The sequence below is a fragment of the Tyto alba genome, unplaced genomic scaffold (genome assembly GCF_018691265.1).
Source record: "Tyto alba isolate M040663 unplaced genomic scaffold, T.alba_DEE_v4.0 Super-Scaffold_17, whole genome shotgun sequence".
In the NCBI taxonomy this organism is placed as follows: Eukaryota; Metazoa; Chordata; class Aves; order Strigiformes; family Tytonidae; genus Tyto; species Tyto alba.
In genome coordinates this window covers 6,110,659-6,126,988 of record NW_024881279.1, presented here as the reverse complement: position 1 = coordinate 6,126,988, position 16,330 = coordinate 6,110,659, and the positions used below count along the sequence as shown (strand labels likewise).

The 16,330-nt window shown below is 36.4% G+C and overlaps 1 protein-coding gene across 2 annotated transcripts in view; it reads right to left on the bottom strand.

Moving 5' to 3' along the window:
• SPOCK1 (SPARC (osteonectin), cwcv and kazal like domains proteoglycan 1) overlaps positions 1 to 16,330 on the bottom strand; it is a 322,834-nt gene that overhangs the window by 117,514 nt on the left and 188,990 nt on the right. For both annotated transcript variants that reach the window (XM_033006056.2, XM_033006057.2), the window contains one exon: positions 14,657 to 14,771. In XM_033006056.2, coding sequence (XP_032861947.1) covers positions 14,657 to 14,771 — 115 coding nt within the window. The remainder of the gene's footprint in view (positions 1 to 14,656; positions 14,772 to 16,330) is intronic.

Below are 16,330 nucleotides of genomic sequence, written 5' to 3'. Positions count from 1 at the left end.
CAAATTTGTGAAGAGACAAGAAAACAGTTTTTCACCAATTCCATCAAAGAACACTAATAGACTGATTTAATTGGAGTAATTAGATCACATTTATTCTCTGTATGTTATGAAGCCTCTTGAGTTTAATATAGTCAGAAGGCTCAAAATTATTAACAGTGAAAGGAGAAAGAAAAAGGGGAAACAGAAGAAAAAATGACAAATTTGCCACATAATCTGAAGTCCATCAGTGACAATTTAAATGTTACTTCAAAACAAAACCTCAGTTTTCTATTTAAGGTAAATTGTAAACAGCATCTTAAATTTGAGTGTGAACGATGTTGTTAAAAAGTTTGCAAAGTTTTCTTTGCAAAAGCAAAATATCTTAGATAATTCAAGTATCATCTCCAAAACGTTTACAAACCTTCTCCTTTCTAGCAGAGTGTGCTACATGAAAAATTTACAGATGGTTGATTCATTCTGGGTCAAAATTGGGACTACAGTAGAAAGCCCCCTTAATCCAAATCATAACTGTTGGGACAGTCCTTTCTTGACTCCCTTAAAAAATTGGCTGCACAATAAGAAGTGCAAAGTATTTCAGATTCAGCACAGTGCTGAAAGAAAGATGAGAAAAATCTAAAGACGAGGATATAGTTTAGGCCAGAGGACAAATAAAAATACATAAAAATAAACAGGAGATAAAATATATCAGTGAAAATAATTGGGATTCCAATGCTTTAGCCTTCAGGTATATTTTCCTTTTTTTTTTTTTAAAGTAACATAATTTTGAAGTTTTACAGGGTTGTAAAAGAGCCTCAAGGTACAAAAATTGTTCTTTATTTTAAAACTGTGTTATATAGTATAGAAGCATGTTTATTCAGATGTGTGAGATAACATAAGTCCTCATTAAGGGACAAAATAATTTCAAAGTGCAGATCTAGGCAGGAGAAAAGTACAGACTGTCAGAGAATATTTATTTCATGATAAGTTTTGCTGCTAGAGTTAAAATGTAATATAAGCAAAATTCTGCAATAGTTAGAGTGATCACATCATTAAGCGTTCATAAGATTTGTGAGACATTTTTTTCCTGAATCCCTCGGGTCTAGTAGCAAGTCTTCAGAACATTCTGAGGCATTTGCTCTTCCTGGAAAAGTCTGAAGAGAGATAGTGATAGAAATTGCCTATTCTTCAGTATGCAAAGGCTAGTTGTGGGCTACTGGGAAAGTCTACTTCACAATATCCACTTATTAAAGATACTGTCTCAGAAAATGGATATTCATCAGAAACCAGTGAAAACCCAAGCAAAGGATTTCAGCTTTCTGAAATCATCATCCAATATGTTTAATCTCTAACACTGCAGAAATGAAATATGAAAGCAGCAGTGCTAGATCACTTTCAAATAATGTGAAGAGGAGAGAAAATGTTGCCAAATGCTTTTCCAGGAGCAAAGCCATACTCTATCTCTTGAGAAAATAATGAAAGAAAATAATGTCTTCTTTTCCCTAGATAAATATGATAATTGAATACTCAAGTCATTTGGGGGTAACTAAATGCTATAGACTCTCTTCACAATCTTAATATAAAATAGATTTGTCACACCATCGAAACAGGAGATGGTGATTACACCAGTCTGAATTTACTGACCTCTCAAAGGTGGTATGCTCAAAAGTCATGGGAGTATATTTTATTTACCCTTATGTTAACAACAGCAGTACAGGCTTAGCAGAGTTTGAGTCCCAGCTGAGTGCCATAACCATCAGGCTACTGAGAGAATTTTGCCTAATTAATGAAATATGCATTGAGTCAGACACGAACAGATACCAGTTTGACAGCTCAGTCACTAGGACATTCAGCTAGGTTGATGAAACCAAATCCCTTCCCCAATTAACACCAAGAGAAAGGAATAAAACTCCAGACTTTCAGGGAAAACCATAAAGAAAAGCCAGTAACCACTTACCAGAAGATCCAGAATTTTCTACCTGAGTGACAAGGCTTGAACCTCTCTTTTTTACATTCTACATTCAAAGTCTCCTCACCATCCTACTCACATTTCTGAGGTGAGAGACTTTCTTGTCAAGAATTATTCTTTACATTCCTAGAAAATGTTGTGTTGAATTGACAGGAAAACCATTTTGTCAGAAGACTCCAGAACATGTCTGTTCAATACTTAAGGCTGAAAATTTGTTTTCATTTTAAGTTCATTTCTGTTTCCACTTTCGCAAAATGTTCCAGTGTTAAAAAAATCTCAGCAGGGAGCTGAATGCAAGCTGAGACTGCAAAGACTGTAGGGATAATTCTACAAAGTCAAGAGCTAATCCAAGAACATTTAAAAAAAACAGTTTTAAGTACTGTATCTAATTGAAATATTTGATTTCATAGAGGTGGCAGTTTTACACTGGCTGCAATACAAGTTTTCTTTTTTTTTTTTATTTTTTTTTTTTTCATATTCTAATTAGAGTAAGAAATAACTCTGTGGAATCTGCTAGAAATTTTTACTTTTTAAATTACAATCACTGAACATTCTGTTATTACTTGCAATGAATCTTTCAGGATTTCATTGTTAAAGTTGAGAACATAAATCCAATGCGTCTTGATAATTTTCTCTTAACTAATTTGAAAACTTGTTAATCTTCCTGCTAACACTATTTCACAAAGATTTAATATCTCAGATCTATAGAAATGTTTCCTGGTAAATACGCTTCATTAATGTAACAGAATCTATCATGATGTATTTGCCATTTGTTGATTTATTTTAGACAGCTCTACACTGCATACAGTTAAATGGCTTAGAATGAATATACGGTCCTTGATAAAAGATATAGCACTGAATTTACAAATGAAAAAGGTAAATACGGATCCTCCAAACATAAAATGACCCCATAGGCTTCCAACTCTACAGGCATGTAAGTATGAGATGGGCTTTAATGAATCAATATTTTCCTGTTGAGGAAAGTGAGTGCTGGAGGTTAACATTGTCTCATGAGCTGCCTCCTCACAGCCTCCAGACCATCAAATCCACCAGACCAAATCCTGACAGCTGTGGGATTCTGAAACAATAACTCTTTTGAGTTTTAAGGAGCCATGAAAGGGTTTGGTATGAGATAAAATTTGATCTTTTGACTACTGGCACTGAGAATTTAGCACTGGCTTTCACAGCAGATTCAAGGGAGGAAGAATGAGGGGAAGAGCCCAAACCTCAGAAGAACATTTCATTCTTTTCCTTATTAATTTTTGAAGTTCAAATATCTGATCACGTTTCCCAATTATCAAGGGGATCACACACCAGTTTTGCATAGGTGATATGGACTGTAATTACAGCGCACATTGGTATGGTATTTCCTTCCTTGACTCCCTTAAAAAATTGCCTGCATGATAAGAAATATAAAGTATTACACAGAGATATAAAGATTTTTTTTCTGCCACTCTTTTTAAATACAGAAGATGCTCAATGGAATGAAATTATCATATATTATAAAACTTGTTTAAATCTAGAAATATAAACTATACGTCTTTCAAAGTTGTGTTAGGGTATTACTCTTTTTGCCTAAAAAGTTAATGGCACAGCATTGTCCTTCTATAGTTAATTTGTAAGTGGAAGAGTGATATCTGAACAGACATATTTAAAGAAGCAAAATATTTTGGGTTAATTTCTGATCATCATTAGTACTCCCTATGTACAGAGCTTTAAACAGATTGCACTTTGGTGGCTTATGTCCATAAATAATGTCATTTCTGGTTCATTGGTTGAATTAATCTGATATAAAATAACTAAATTGAAAATCTGTTTAGGTTGAGGTCTTGATGAGTTCTGGCAGAGCACTAAGCAGGCAATCATAAGCATATTAATGAAAAGAGAATGATAGAAATTGAATTATTAAAGAAGCAGGAAATAACAGATTAAGAGTTAATTTTTATAACATAACTTGCACCAAATAAGAAAATGAATGATACAAGAAGCTCCTTCTTATTGTTTCCATATGTTATTTCTTTCAAAAGAGTGCCACCGGATGGAACTGCATGGTTGTGAAAGGGATAAAACAGCTAAGACTACCTTTTTCAACTTCTTATATTAGCTGTCAATCATGCCTTTCTTGCTAATCTAGTTTGGAACTGGCAAACCTATGTGGAAAAGATCTTCACAGTGTAAGTTTTTTGCAACCTTTAACTCAAAAACTGAACACAAAGATACTTGCCGATGAACTCCTCAGGGTGACTTGGATACGGCTTCATCATTTTTCCTAGTGAAGTTTTGTGCCTCAAATGATGAAGGATGCAGAACGAGAAATGAAATTCAGCAGAACTCTGCAGAAAACCACTTCCACCTTTAGAAGAGTCAAATTTTCCCACTCAACAGAGCCATATACACAGGGTAGAAAGGTGTGAACTATGCAAGGCAAGAGGAGTAAAAGAAGAGTCTGGTCCAGCTTATTAGAATTTTAACCTGTTGATCAGCACCTTTCACTACCAGTGAGAAGCTTTAGAAGCAATAACTGGATAATCTCAGAAGTGTAATGGTAAAGTATAGAACTGTTTTATAGTTACCAATATAGATACCAAAGATCAGTCTTCGGTAGGTTTAAAAGTGATATATGTTAAGTTTGCATCATATTGAAGACACATGATGGTAAAAAGCATCAAACTGACCAGCATCAAATGAAATGCAATATTTTTAAGGCCTAATTTGCAAATTTCACACAAAATATATTGTTTGTAATATTCACTGCAATTGGAATATACAATGCCCTTTATCAAAAGGCAGATTTTAAAATGCTGCACATTTAATACTTTTTCCAATATAATGGGATGTTGGAAATTGAAGAAAAACTTTAATAAAATTCCTTCACTGTAAACATCAGTCCCAATCTTACAAAAGCATGCCTTTTATTAGCACTAAAAAGACTTTTCCACTGAACACATTCATGTCCTGGGGCTTCTACTGCAAAAACCAGCAATAAATTTAGAATCTTCAGTAAACTGATTATTGTATAAATACAGAATAATTTTCAGAGCATTTGAGGCAATTTGTAAACATTAAATAGTAATTTCTGACTGACTGGATTACTCAACAGATTTAAGATAGGGATAAACAGCAAAAATACAGACATGTATTAAATGCTATTACAAATATTTTTTTCCAGCAATTCTTTGGTTAAGATTTTTAGCACATAGAAAATACAATGAGTTTGAAGCGAGAAATACACCCTTAATATATTGGGCTGTGGTAAACCCAGAAAGATTGCAGATTCTAAATCATGTGAGAATTAATGTAGTCATAAAGTCAACCAACATCTCAAGGCAAAAACACATGCATGTGACCTGCAAGGTCAATGGTCAAATGTGTACAGCTGACAGGTATATGGAGTCTGTAGAGCTGTCCTCTTGGGTCCCACATCTTAATATACCTAACTGCTTGCATTTTAATAATAGTGATAATGATGATGTATAAAGGTTGTTTGAAAAAGCACTGAAAATCCATGAATTACCAAGTTACTCCATAAGCAAAACCTAGTGTCTTCTTACAGGACAAGGATACAAAGGCATCAAGTCCCATCCAACATTATTCATTTGTTCATTATTCATTTTTTGCAAATCTCTTGACATTTACCAAGGAGATGACATTTATATCAATTACTGTTTTCATTTCTTGCTCACTTTAGAGCGAGAAAGAGGAGCTTTCCAAACAACAAAAAAGCCAACATTCCTTATGCTATGAACAGCTCACAATCCAAGTCAGGAAGAGACAAATGCCATGGAGGAGGTGATTAAACTTTTAACTCAGTCTTCTTCCAGATATCTCAAGGGAAACAGAACTCTTGGAGAGCTATATGAAGAGGTTTGTATATGACCAATTCTGCAGACAACAAAAAACCCCACTGAGATAGTAAAACTGTTGAAGGACAAACATCATGTTGCCCTTATTTTATCTCTCATATATTTAAGTTTTCCTGCTGGCTTGTGTTCCCTGTGAATCTGCTGCACAAACATATTCACACATTAACTTTCAGACATGCATTTTCCACCATTATACATTTAAGTTTCACATTAGATCTCAGAGCTCTAAATGCTGAATTTTATATATAGCTTATATGTAACGCTCAAATAGGTATGGCTTGTATTTATTTCAAACTCCCTCCTCCCCTTCTTTTTGTTATCATGTTAGTAAAAAATGTTTTGTTCAGACAAAAGTAATTTTGGCTATTGTATGTTTCTAGTGAGGATGAAACAAGTGTATAATGCTGTGTACAAATCCTTGAAACGACAAATTGCACATATATCTAGCCAATTTTGGACTATACATCAATCTAGAGATATGCATAACATTAAAGCCAGAACTGTTCTCCAGAAAGTTCAGTTGAAAGCCCACCTGGAATACAGACATCCGAATTGTAGATATTCTACTGGGGCTTATGGAACAATAACCACAGGTTTAAAGCAGGCATAAATAGAACAGGCACTTAAGAGAGGGAATTAATTTAGAGAAATAAAGATTAAAATCTTAATAAGCAATGACTCAGAGGGAATATAATACCTAAAGATATGTAAAGAGTTTAAATAGCAAGAAGACAAAGTAATAATTCTGAGTTTAATTTCTTGACTGATCTTAGCAGCCAAGTCCAATAAGCTTTGGAACAGGAAATAATAAGGAAAGCTGAGACAGTCAAGAGGAATACCTTTTCAAGAGAGCTATAAGAAAAGAGTAAGAGCATTTGCTAAGTCTAGCAATTCCGTAGAAGGTCATTATTTCCAAATAAATGCTGGGGAATCATTTAGGAAAACTCCATCAATTTTAGCTGGATTTGAATAAATTTAGGCTAGATATTAGCAGGTTTCCAACCAGAAGGGTTGAGATGCTAAGGATTCTTCCAAACAATGTAAAGGGGTCAATAAACCTTATTATCTTTAAGGCAGAACTTGGTAGGTTAATGAAAAACTTTATATGATACTGTTGCAGAGGGATTGGACTTAATGATCCAAGAAGTCACTTCTGGTCCATTTTTATATACTGCTAAAAGCATACAGCTAGAAATATTAAGAGCAGGAATACTAAAAAGCAGTATTCAACCCATCCAATAATACTATCTTTAAATGCACAAACTATTTATAAATGCTAATTGAAGTGTAGAAGATAATAGGTTATTTTCTTATTCTACTCCATATAATAACTTTCTGATGATAGTAAAGGTATCCAGAGGTACTGAAGTTATTTTCAGTAAGTGCTCTGATACTGGTCTAAAAGGAGTTATGCAGCAGGAGAATGTCTCAATAACCACTGTATTGACTTTTGTGCTTGCAGTATCCTCACAGTAAAGTAGAGAACAGTAAGATAGGAGCTGCAGAGTAAAAGACAATGACCTTAGCAGTAAGACATTCACCCCAGCAGCCAGGTGCTTGGTGACTGTGAATAAAATACAGTAAATCCCCTGTTGATAGCAAGAACAAGTTCACATATTGCTACTGCCAAAGCAGAGATGAGGACCACATACTCTAAAATCCATTATAAAAGAGCTGTGCACTGTCATATATATCAAAAATTATTCATGTCCAATAGGAGACAGCCACCTTGCACTGCTCTGATGAGCTCTAAAGCTGATGAAGCATGACTAGCAATGAGTTACCTGTTCTGGGGAAGAGAAGCATAAGGTGGCTAATTGGGCTCAGGATGCAGAAAGTTTCACATCTAGGTTATTGGTGACAATCTTGTGCAATTTCCATGGGAGACATCTGTGCTCTGCCTGACCATACCTTTGCTTGTCTACATTTTTCCATGGAAGTTTGAAAATGCATGGAAATGCCAAAATGCATGGCATAAAACTTGAACGCTTTTTGCTTTAAGTCAGGAACTATATTTGAATTCAGCTTTAAAGATGGCTGCACTCAAGGAAAGTGGATCTTTCCTTCTACATGTTTGCTAATGTTCAGGGGTGTTTTACCTCTGAGTTTTGAAATACATTGATGTCAATAGCATATCTACTGCTTGGGAAAGTCAGAAAACAACCTAAAAGGTACATGAAATCTTGTCTATTGAGAGGAGATACCACAGCCTGCTTCCTCCAGAAAACAATAAACTACAGGATTTTTGTACAGAAACTCCTGTCAGCAAGAAGGTCACTCTCATGTCTCAGAACAGAACTAGCTCATATAATTTTGACTGATGAAAGCTAGTCCCTCCACAGTCTCTCCCTATGGTCTCTTTAGTTAAAAGCAATTTAACTTAGGCAGAGTTGAAATTGAGAAATGGACCACTTGGAGAATGAGACCTACAGTTTACAGATTCCTGCTCAGTAGAGTGATATCTGCTTCTAAAACCAGTGAGTACTGTTCCAATACATAAGCTTCCTTGGACTGAATCCCAGGCTGTTAAAGATGGAGACTCTCTGGAAGGAAAAGCTATTGACCTTTGGGAGTTCATGCTTAGATTGTAATTTTCATAATCAAAATTTTAAAAATAACTGTAATGGGGAATAAAGGATTGTGCCAGACTCTTACGCTATTCTCTCTTAATATTCAGTGGTCCCCTCGAGCACTTGTAGATTGATGGCATATCATGCCATGTGCTGCCTGTCTTATTAAAAGGCAACTTACCCCACATAAGAAAAACAAACATTCCTGGTTTCCACGTGTATATTACTTGTCTGCTGCAAAATACAAAGCTTTAGCATTGTGGCAGAGGCATGCCTTTGTTGTCAGACAGTCCAGACATGAAATACTTTTAAAATCTTTCAAGTTTTCTCTAAGGACTTGCACACATCACTTGCACACCACTTGCACATCACATTATGGGCTGTACTTGGCTGTGACCTCAAAGGCCCCTCTCTCTTTGATTTTCCTGGATTCTCATTTATTTTTCTGGATAAACAGCATGAGCTACAGTTAAACTGTGCAATGTACCATGAGTGATTAAATATTAGAAAGAATAATAGTCTTTACAGAGTAATGCATCATAGTTTACAAATTACAAAAAAATGCCACTTACTCCATCCTGTTCATGTCTAGAACTTTCATTCATAGAGGATAGGAATAATTCTCCAAGATTCTGTTAGGTACCCTTGGGAATAACAAGCCTAAATTTTGGCAATTTCCCCAGTACAATATATTTTTTTGAAAAAAACCCTAATGCAATCTGTTGGTTTTTTTGTGAGTGTGTGTTCAATCAAATATTTCAATGCTCTTTCTTCTGAAGCAAAAATCTATGCCAGTAGATTAGAGAAATCAATGCTCAGCTGTAGAGGTGGATAAAATGTTTTGCATGAAAGCATTATTCTTTTTTAGGGAAATCAGATTTAGTGACTCCAAAACAGTTTGCAGAGAGATTTAAATATTGTATTCTTACTTGGAAAAAAAAAACCAACAAATTTGAAATGGCTTTGTTTCTTTCTAAAATTATGGTCAAAAGATTTTCTTCTTGCTCTGAGCTGGGCAGTTTTCTTCCTTTAATTCTGAAAATGTTAATCAACAAAAGAAATCATTTGGTGCCTAGAAAAAAATCTAGAGTAAAAATTAACTCTTAACTGTGAATACATCCTAGAACTTACAAAAAACTCTGGGGGTGTGAAAAACAATTTTGGCATTTATGTTTTCTGCATCCAGTGCAAACATTAGCAACTTAATTTTTATAACAAAGTTGTTATAAACCTGTATTATCCTAAATTACTGACTGGAGTCCCACATCTCACCATTAAAGTTACAGAGGCCTGTTACTCTAGGAAGGCCTCAGTGTCCCAGAACATGTTTTGACATGTTGCCTACCCAAGATGGACAAATGAACTGTGTTCCACTGTAGCACCACTGAAAATAACTGCATTTTTCCTCAGCTAAAATTAAATAATAATTGAAAGGACAGTATCTTTACAGCAGATTTTCCAAATTTTCTGCATAATCTTGCCTGCCTTGCATCTGCCAGCTTACAAAAAAGCATCAACACTTCAATGAGATAGTGAGGAATTCACCCTGTTAGGGACTTGCATCCCTTCCCTCCTAATTTAACAGAAACTGAAAGAAAAGTAGGGATCTGCAGAGAAGTTAGAAATATTGACACATTACATTGGAAACGTTCTGAAGTAATAAAAGCTTACTAGAAAAACTAGTTGAATAGTCTCCATAGACAAAGACAAAAAAAAATTAATAAACTACCCAGTGGTCTTGCCCTATTATTGTCTGGTTTCTGCCATCTTGCTGCTTGTGGTAGCCCTTTCAAGAAAATACATACAAGTGCACCACTTACAATTAACACTGATAAATATACCAACAGGAAGTTGAATGTTATTCTGTAAAGTTCCCTTTGGGTTCTCATTTTTTTCCTGAATTGTACTTAACACACAAATGAACAACAATTATCTTCTGAATCAGCATGAAAATGAGCAAGGGTATAGAAAAAAGCTGTGAACCCAGCAAGGCTAACTGGGGAACAAACTGATGTTATCAGTAGGTCGAAAGATAATTAATAATCTCCCAGGTCTGGTTCTGTTACATCTCATATAGATTGCTCACATATTCAGGCTTTGATAAACATTACCACATAAATCACGCAGAATTAAACATCACGAGCTTAGGAACAAGCCCTCCCTCACATCGGTCAGGCCACTGAGAATGTGGGCGTCAGGTTTTTAGCACAGGAAGATATTACCCCCAAAGGAGTCCTTGGTGTTGTGCCAACCCTCATTAGCATTTAAAAAGCAAGCAAGAGAAAACACAGACATGCAAGAGTCAGAGAGGAAAGCAAAACAACAGGGTTAGGGTTTATAGGCCCTATATTTAGTGCATTTTAAAAAGTAACTGTTGATCTAATACATAGGCACTGAGGAATAGTGTTGTTTAAAATCCTTACTCATGTGCACAACTTTTCAGTAAATCCCTAAAAGTGCATTTGCTGTGGTCAAAGATTTTTCTGTAATGCTCCCAAGCACTTCTTGAAAGGAGGTGGGTCACTAATATTTTTGCAATTATTATTTTCTTCATTTGTGAATTCCCTTTTGAGTACAATTTAAAGCACACAAATAGCACATAGAATAGCAGTGGCATGAAAAAGTTCAGTTTCACATATGGGGATGTTTTACTGGACGTGCTTTCAGCAGGGTCCTTCCTAACCAGAAATGGTGTGTCAACTGCAGGATTTGTAAAGAAAGAGAGGGAGATTTGTCTGCTTGTTGTGGATAACTGTAGTTGCCAGCACTGTCACACTGGTCAGACCAGGCTTTTGATACCCAATTTAGAAGAACAGATGTTTTATCTGGGAACTTGTCCAGATCTTTAAAAAAAAATCATGAGGAACTCAGTAGTAGCCTCTTTTGTAAGCAGCAGTAGCCTCAAAAGTACTGAAGAAATACTGAGTAAATAGCTGGATTTCTAAGTCACAGCCAAGAAGCAGAGACGTTGCATGATTACCTTTGTGAGTGATATACACTGCAGTGATGAACTAATTGGTGATTGCCAGTTAAATGGACTGAACAAAGCTGTAAACCCTGCACATGTTAATATGCCCATTATTTTTTCATCAATCCTCTTTTCTCATTCTGTTATTTTCAAAAAAGCCCAAGAGTGACATCTTTCCTTCCCATCAGCTGCACTAGTAATACCAGCAGAGACAAATGGCATGAAGTTTCACAGGACTGCAAATGTATGAGAAATCTTTGAGAGATATTAACTACTGCATTTCATGCAAACCTGAGCTAATACAGATGCTTCCTCATAGATCATGTCCAAATTGAAAGGAGTTTTAATCCACATAAAAGATTTCATAAGGCTCTATCATTAGTCCAAGGACCATGAAGCATATAAGAAGGTACCTTCAAATTTATCTTTTACACACTCTTCAATCACTGCTCAGTCTTGTCTTTTCTCTTAATGCCCTGTCCAATTTGTTCTGTAAACACCTTAGAGGATGTGCTGACAAAACACTATTATCTGTCTGAAACATCTCTCTCAGACATCTTCTCCCTTATCTTTGAGACCCACGCTGCTCTCCAGGTGACTGTAGAGGGGAGGAGGAAGAGGGGAGGAGGAGGCTGCACAGGAGGAGCCAGGCTGCCCCTGGGGCATGGGAGTTCTAGCAGGGTCCTTCGGCACTCCTGGGGTAACCCATACCCAAACCTACTGGCACCGTGAGTTACTATCCCACGGACCCATGTGCTGTGCCCTGCCAGCTGGGCCATGGCATCCCACCTCCAGCAGGTCCTTCTTGGGCAGGATCGAAGCCACAGCACTGAGAAATATGTGGCAGCTATGCTGCCAGGTGTGAGAGTCTTACTCGAAAAGTATGAGACTGAAAGCCTCACAGGGTGAGTTAGCCATCACGGAGCCAGGGTCTGAGTAAATGTAAAATAACAAGTTTCCATTTAATTCAATTTTATACACTATGATTGTATTCCTGCAGAGGTTTAAAAAGTGTGCATTCCAGCACAAAGGAAATGAAACAGGAGTGGCATTGTGTTGTCACTGATGATTTCAAAGTTAGCCACACTGTGCCTGGAAAAATACCGTTTCCTTGTGCTGCAACTCTTCAGCAGGCCAGTTAATCAGGTGATGCAAATTAACGTAGCTCTGTCTGGAAGCCTCAGCAATAACACAAGATGTTGCTTTCCTGATTACTTTTTGCTGAGCCTACATGATTTGTAAAGCCACTACAGCAAGTTGATAACGATGCATAAAACAGAAAATCCTGCCGAGTACACTTAAAATCACTGTGAATGTGCAAAGTAATTGCAATGGTGCTGGGTTGTTTGATGGTTCATGCACTCACACTAACATATTCAGGCTTTCACTGGTTTTAGATAGGTGCAACTCCACCTCTTGTAATGCATTTACTCCTGATTAACACAGCCTGAAATTTGGCTGGATTCAGACATACCGCAGTATTCAGGTCAGGTACAGAAAAAAGAACAGAATATAGTGGTGTCACTCCACCGATTCAAATCAGCAGCGAATTTGGCCTACTTACTTTCCTCATTGACATGTCTACTCTCTGTAGCCAGATATCTTGAGAGTAAAAACACTTTAAGGACATATGTACCACTATCACACATCAGCAGTAGTTCTTTCAGCATTACAAAACTTGCTAGAAATTGTTTGGAGAATTTTCAAAGTAAGTTTTCAATACTTTTCCATTCATCTCCATAGTCACAGTGCTACTTAAAGGTTAGCTGAAATAGCTGCAGGCAGTGAAGGAATCATAGAGAGATCACATGAAACACAGCCTGGTTTCTGGAAAAAAAGGAGATTCAGCTCCTCCTCTATACCATTACTCCATACCATTTTGACCACTTTTGAGACATTAAATACTGGAAATAACTCAAAAAGCATTTGGCTCAACATCTATGTCTATATATCACAAGGACTACTGTATAATGCAAGTACTTTAAATCCATCCTAAATAGAAAATGTCAGCTACATAATGCCAAAACTGTCATTAGAATGTAAGCACTGCACATAGCCATACTCCTAACATCCTTCCAGGGTTCATTCCATATTGAAAACCAAAGATTAAACATACTGTCTCTTGCACATTACACCATTAATTTTGTATTATAAATCAAAGACATTTTTTTTTTTTACTGGATTAGCTTCCTCCACCAGGAAGCAGTGAGATGAGACGTAGCACTAGTTTATGGGAATAACATCATCCTGAATTTAATTTGGCTTGAACAGTTGTGGAACTACAGTCCTAGCTGACAATGACATTTAGGGACTTGAATTGTTACAGGCAAATTTTTGCTTCCTTACTAAATAGGGAAAGAAATTGGAGACCAGTCCCCTTATTTATCACTCAAATGTAATGAAATCAAGACAACATATTTTTCTTACAGTACAGACCAACCACTCAGAGTTGTCCATTACAGCAGTACAGGTATTATGTGACATCTGTTGGCAAGTGGAGGGACTTATTTCTTAGTTTGATTATGGGTCTTGACTCAGAGAGACTCCGGAGATAGTCAAGACCAGTTTCCTTACTGGTCCTACTTGTTCTGCTTCCGCAACAGGGCAACGTTAGTTTGTTTTCTCTAAATTTGTTTATAAATTTGTTCATTTTTGATTGTTCATAGCATATTTCCACCTATACTCAGTAGGCTTTTAATTGTTTATTCTCAGTGAAGTTCTGTGGTCTAATTTGAATATCTTGGCCAAAGCTTTTAACATATTAGCTATTCCATTTGCTCTTAATTCAGTCATTCAACAATCAGATCTGGTGCTTTCTGTAATTATGTGACTCCCCAGGGAGATGCTCTACAAAGGTCCACCAACATTTTTCAGTTCTTTACCAAATTTAAGCAGAGGATTGACATATTAAAAAAAAAAAATCTTTTAAAATCTTTTTTTGCTTGATTCTAATTAAGTTACTGGAACTGTAGATGCCTCTGACGCAATGTTTTCATATTCTAGGTTTTCAGATATTAAAATATGCATAGTTACTTCTCTCTGGGAGGAGAAAACCACTCCCAGAACTCAGAGAGCATTCTGCACTCCACAACACATGGCGCACCATGTTCCAGTTCATCTTTTTGGAATAACCTTAGTTACAAATAATAAGACTTCTGTTTGTTTTGGAAAAGAATGCAAATTGAACTTTAAAGGAATGTTTTAAAATTATGGGGTTTAATGTTCATTATGGAGTTTTCTCATGTTACTTCTCATCATATCGGATGTCTATGAAGACACAAAAACCTCAAAAACCATAACATTTCCTTACCTGTGTACCAGCTGCTTGCGGCTTACACAAATAGCAGTTTCATAGTCATGAGTGACACACACTTTATGTGGGCTGCACTTCACCTTCAAACATGGATCTTTGGATGGATCAAGGGCTGTAAAAAATGGACATATTAAAAAAGAAAATGAGAAATGCATAGAAAGTTATCTCTTAGTTGACAGATGACAACTGGTTAGAATCAACACACCCACATCTGAGTGAATAAATACTTTGTAATTTTATAGTATGTGCCATTGTTTTCAGACTGCATGTTAGAGATGTTTAAGTAGAAAGATAGATGTAGAGCTTAAAGACTCTTTACTGAATGGTGATTTGAGTCTAACTTGGCATTCACATTAATATTAGACTTGATACTTTTGGATAAAATTCCAGTATAATATCCTATATCGTGCTGTTCATTTCATAGAGAAGTTATGGTGGAATAAAATACACTCACAATGAAAAAACTACTAGTATTTTAGAAACTAATAACTGGCAAAAAACTGCTAAAAAATTAAATTTCACAGATACTGTATAACAAGTATATTATTTTGTAGAAATTATTTTTAATTTTTACAGATAAGCATCTCCTGTATTTAAAATGTTTTAGTAGAAGAGCAGTAATAACAATAAAATAATAACAATAAAATAAAATTTATACAATTTTACATCTCCAGCAGTGCTGTCAGAAGTGGGATTAGAGAGCATGATGAGCTGCTATCTCAGAGCAAATATACCCAAACTGTTGACCCTGCTGATGCTCCACAGGAAAAGTCCTTCCTCTAAAGTCAGTCCTTACACTCTTTATTCTCCTTCCAACACTATCCGATATTCCCCCTCTTGGTGGTAGCACCCCTGCTTTGGTCTGAGGCTGTGGTCCCCCAAGGAATGATCACTGCTGCTTTGTAATTTTCTCCCATAGCCTAACAGGACCTGGGGACAGACAGGGACACATAGCCCAGAAATGTTTCTTCAGTACTTCAGGCAGCCACAAGATGAATAATACAGTGGTTAATCTTCCTTTCAACAAGTCTTAAGTTGCTGGAGAAAAGGACATGGCGGCAGTAAAGTGAGCTTCTCTCCCTCTAATGTGATGGATGATTTGAGGAACTGCAGCTAGCCAGGATTCAAAAATGCGCAAACGTTACATGCCATCCTGCCTTGGGAAGTGCACGGTATGAGGGTTTATCCACTTTACAGTTTTGATTAGGAAAGATCTCACAAACCTTCCTCCTGAACATATCCATTTATCAGTCCTCCCATTAAAATCCACCTCTCTGTAACAGTGTAGTGCAAGGCAGTACAACAGTGGACTTGAAGGAGTGAATAATGCTGTATCCTAATGATGACACAAATAGACTTAAAGACCAGCAGACAGAAAGTAAGCACCAAAAGTGGCATTTCGCCAGGACTCAAAGATTAACACACATGTGCACATGCACACACACATGTGACATGCTTATCTGAAAAGAGTACTCGAGGACTGAAATGGCACAGTGATACACTGTCACTATTCTAACAGGAGGCTCTGGCAAAGATCCTCATTTAGCTTACGATGAACCATTTTCCCCAGATGCAACAAACACAATCCCAAAGGAGCAGTGAGAGTCTGAAGAGCCCCTTTATTTTTTTCTCTATACATAAAGATGTCTCCTAACACTAAATGAAGAAATT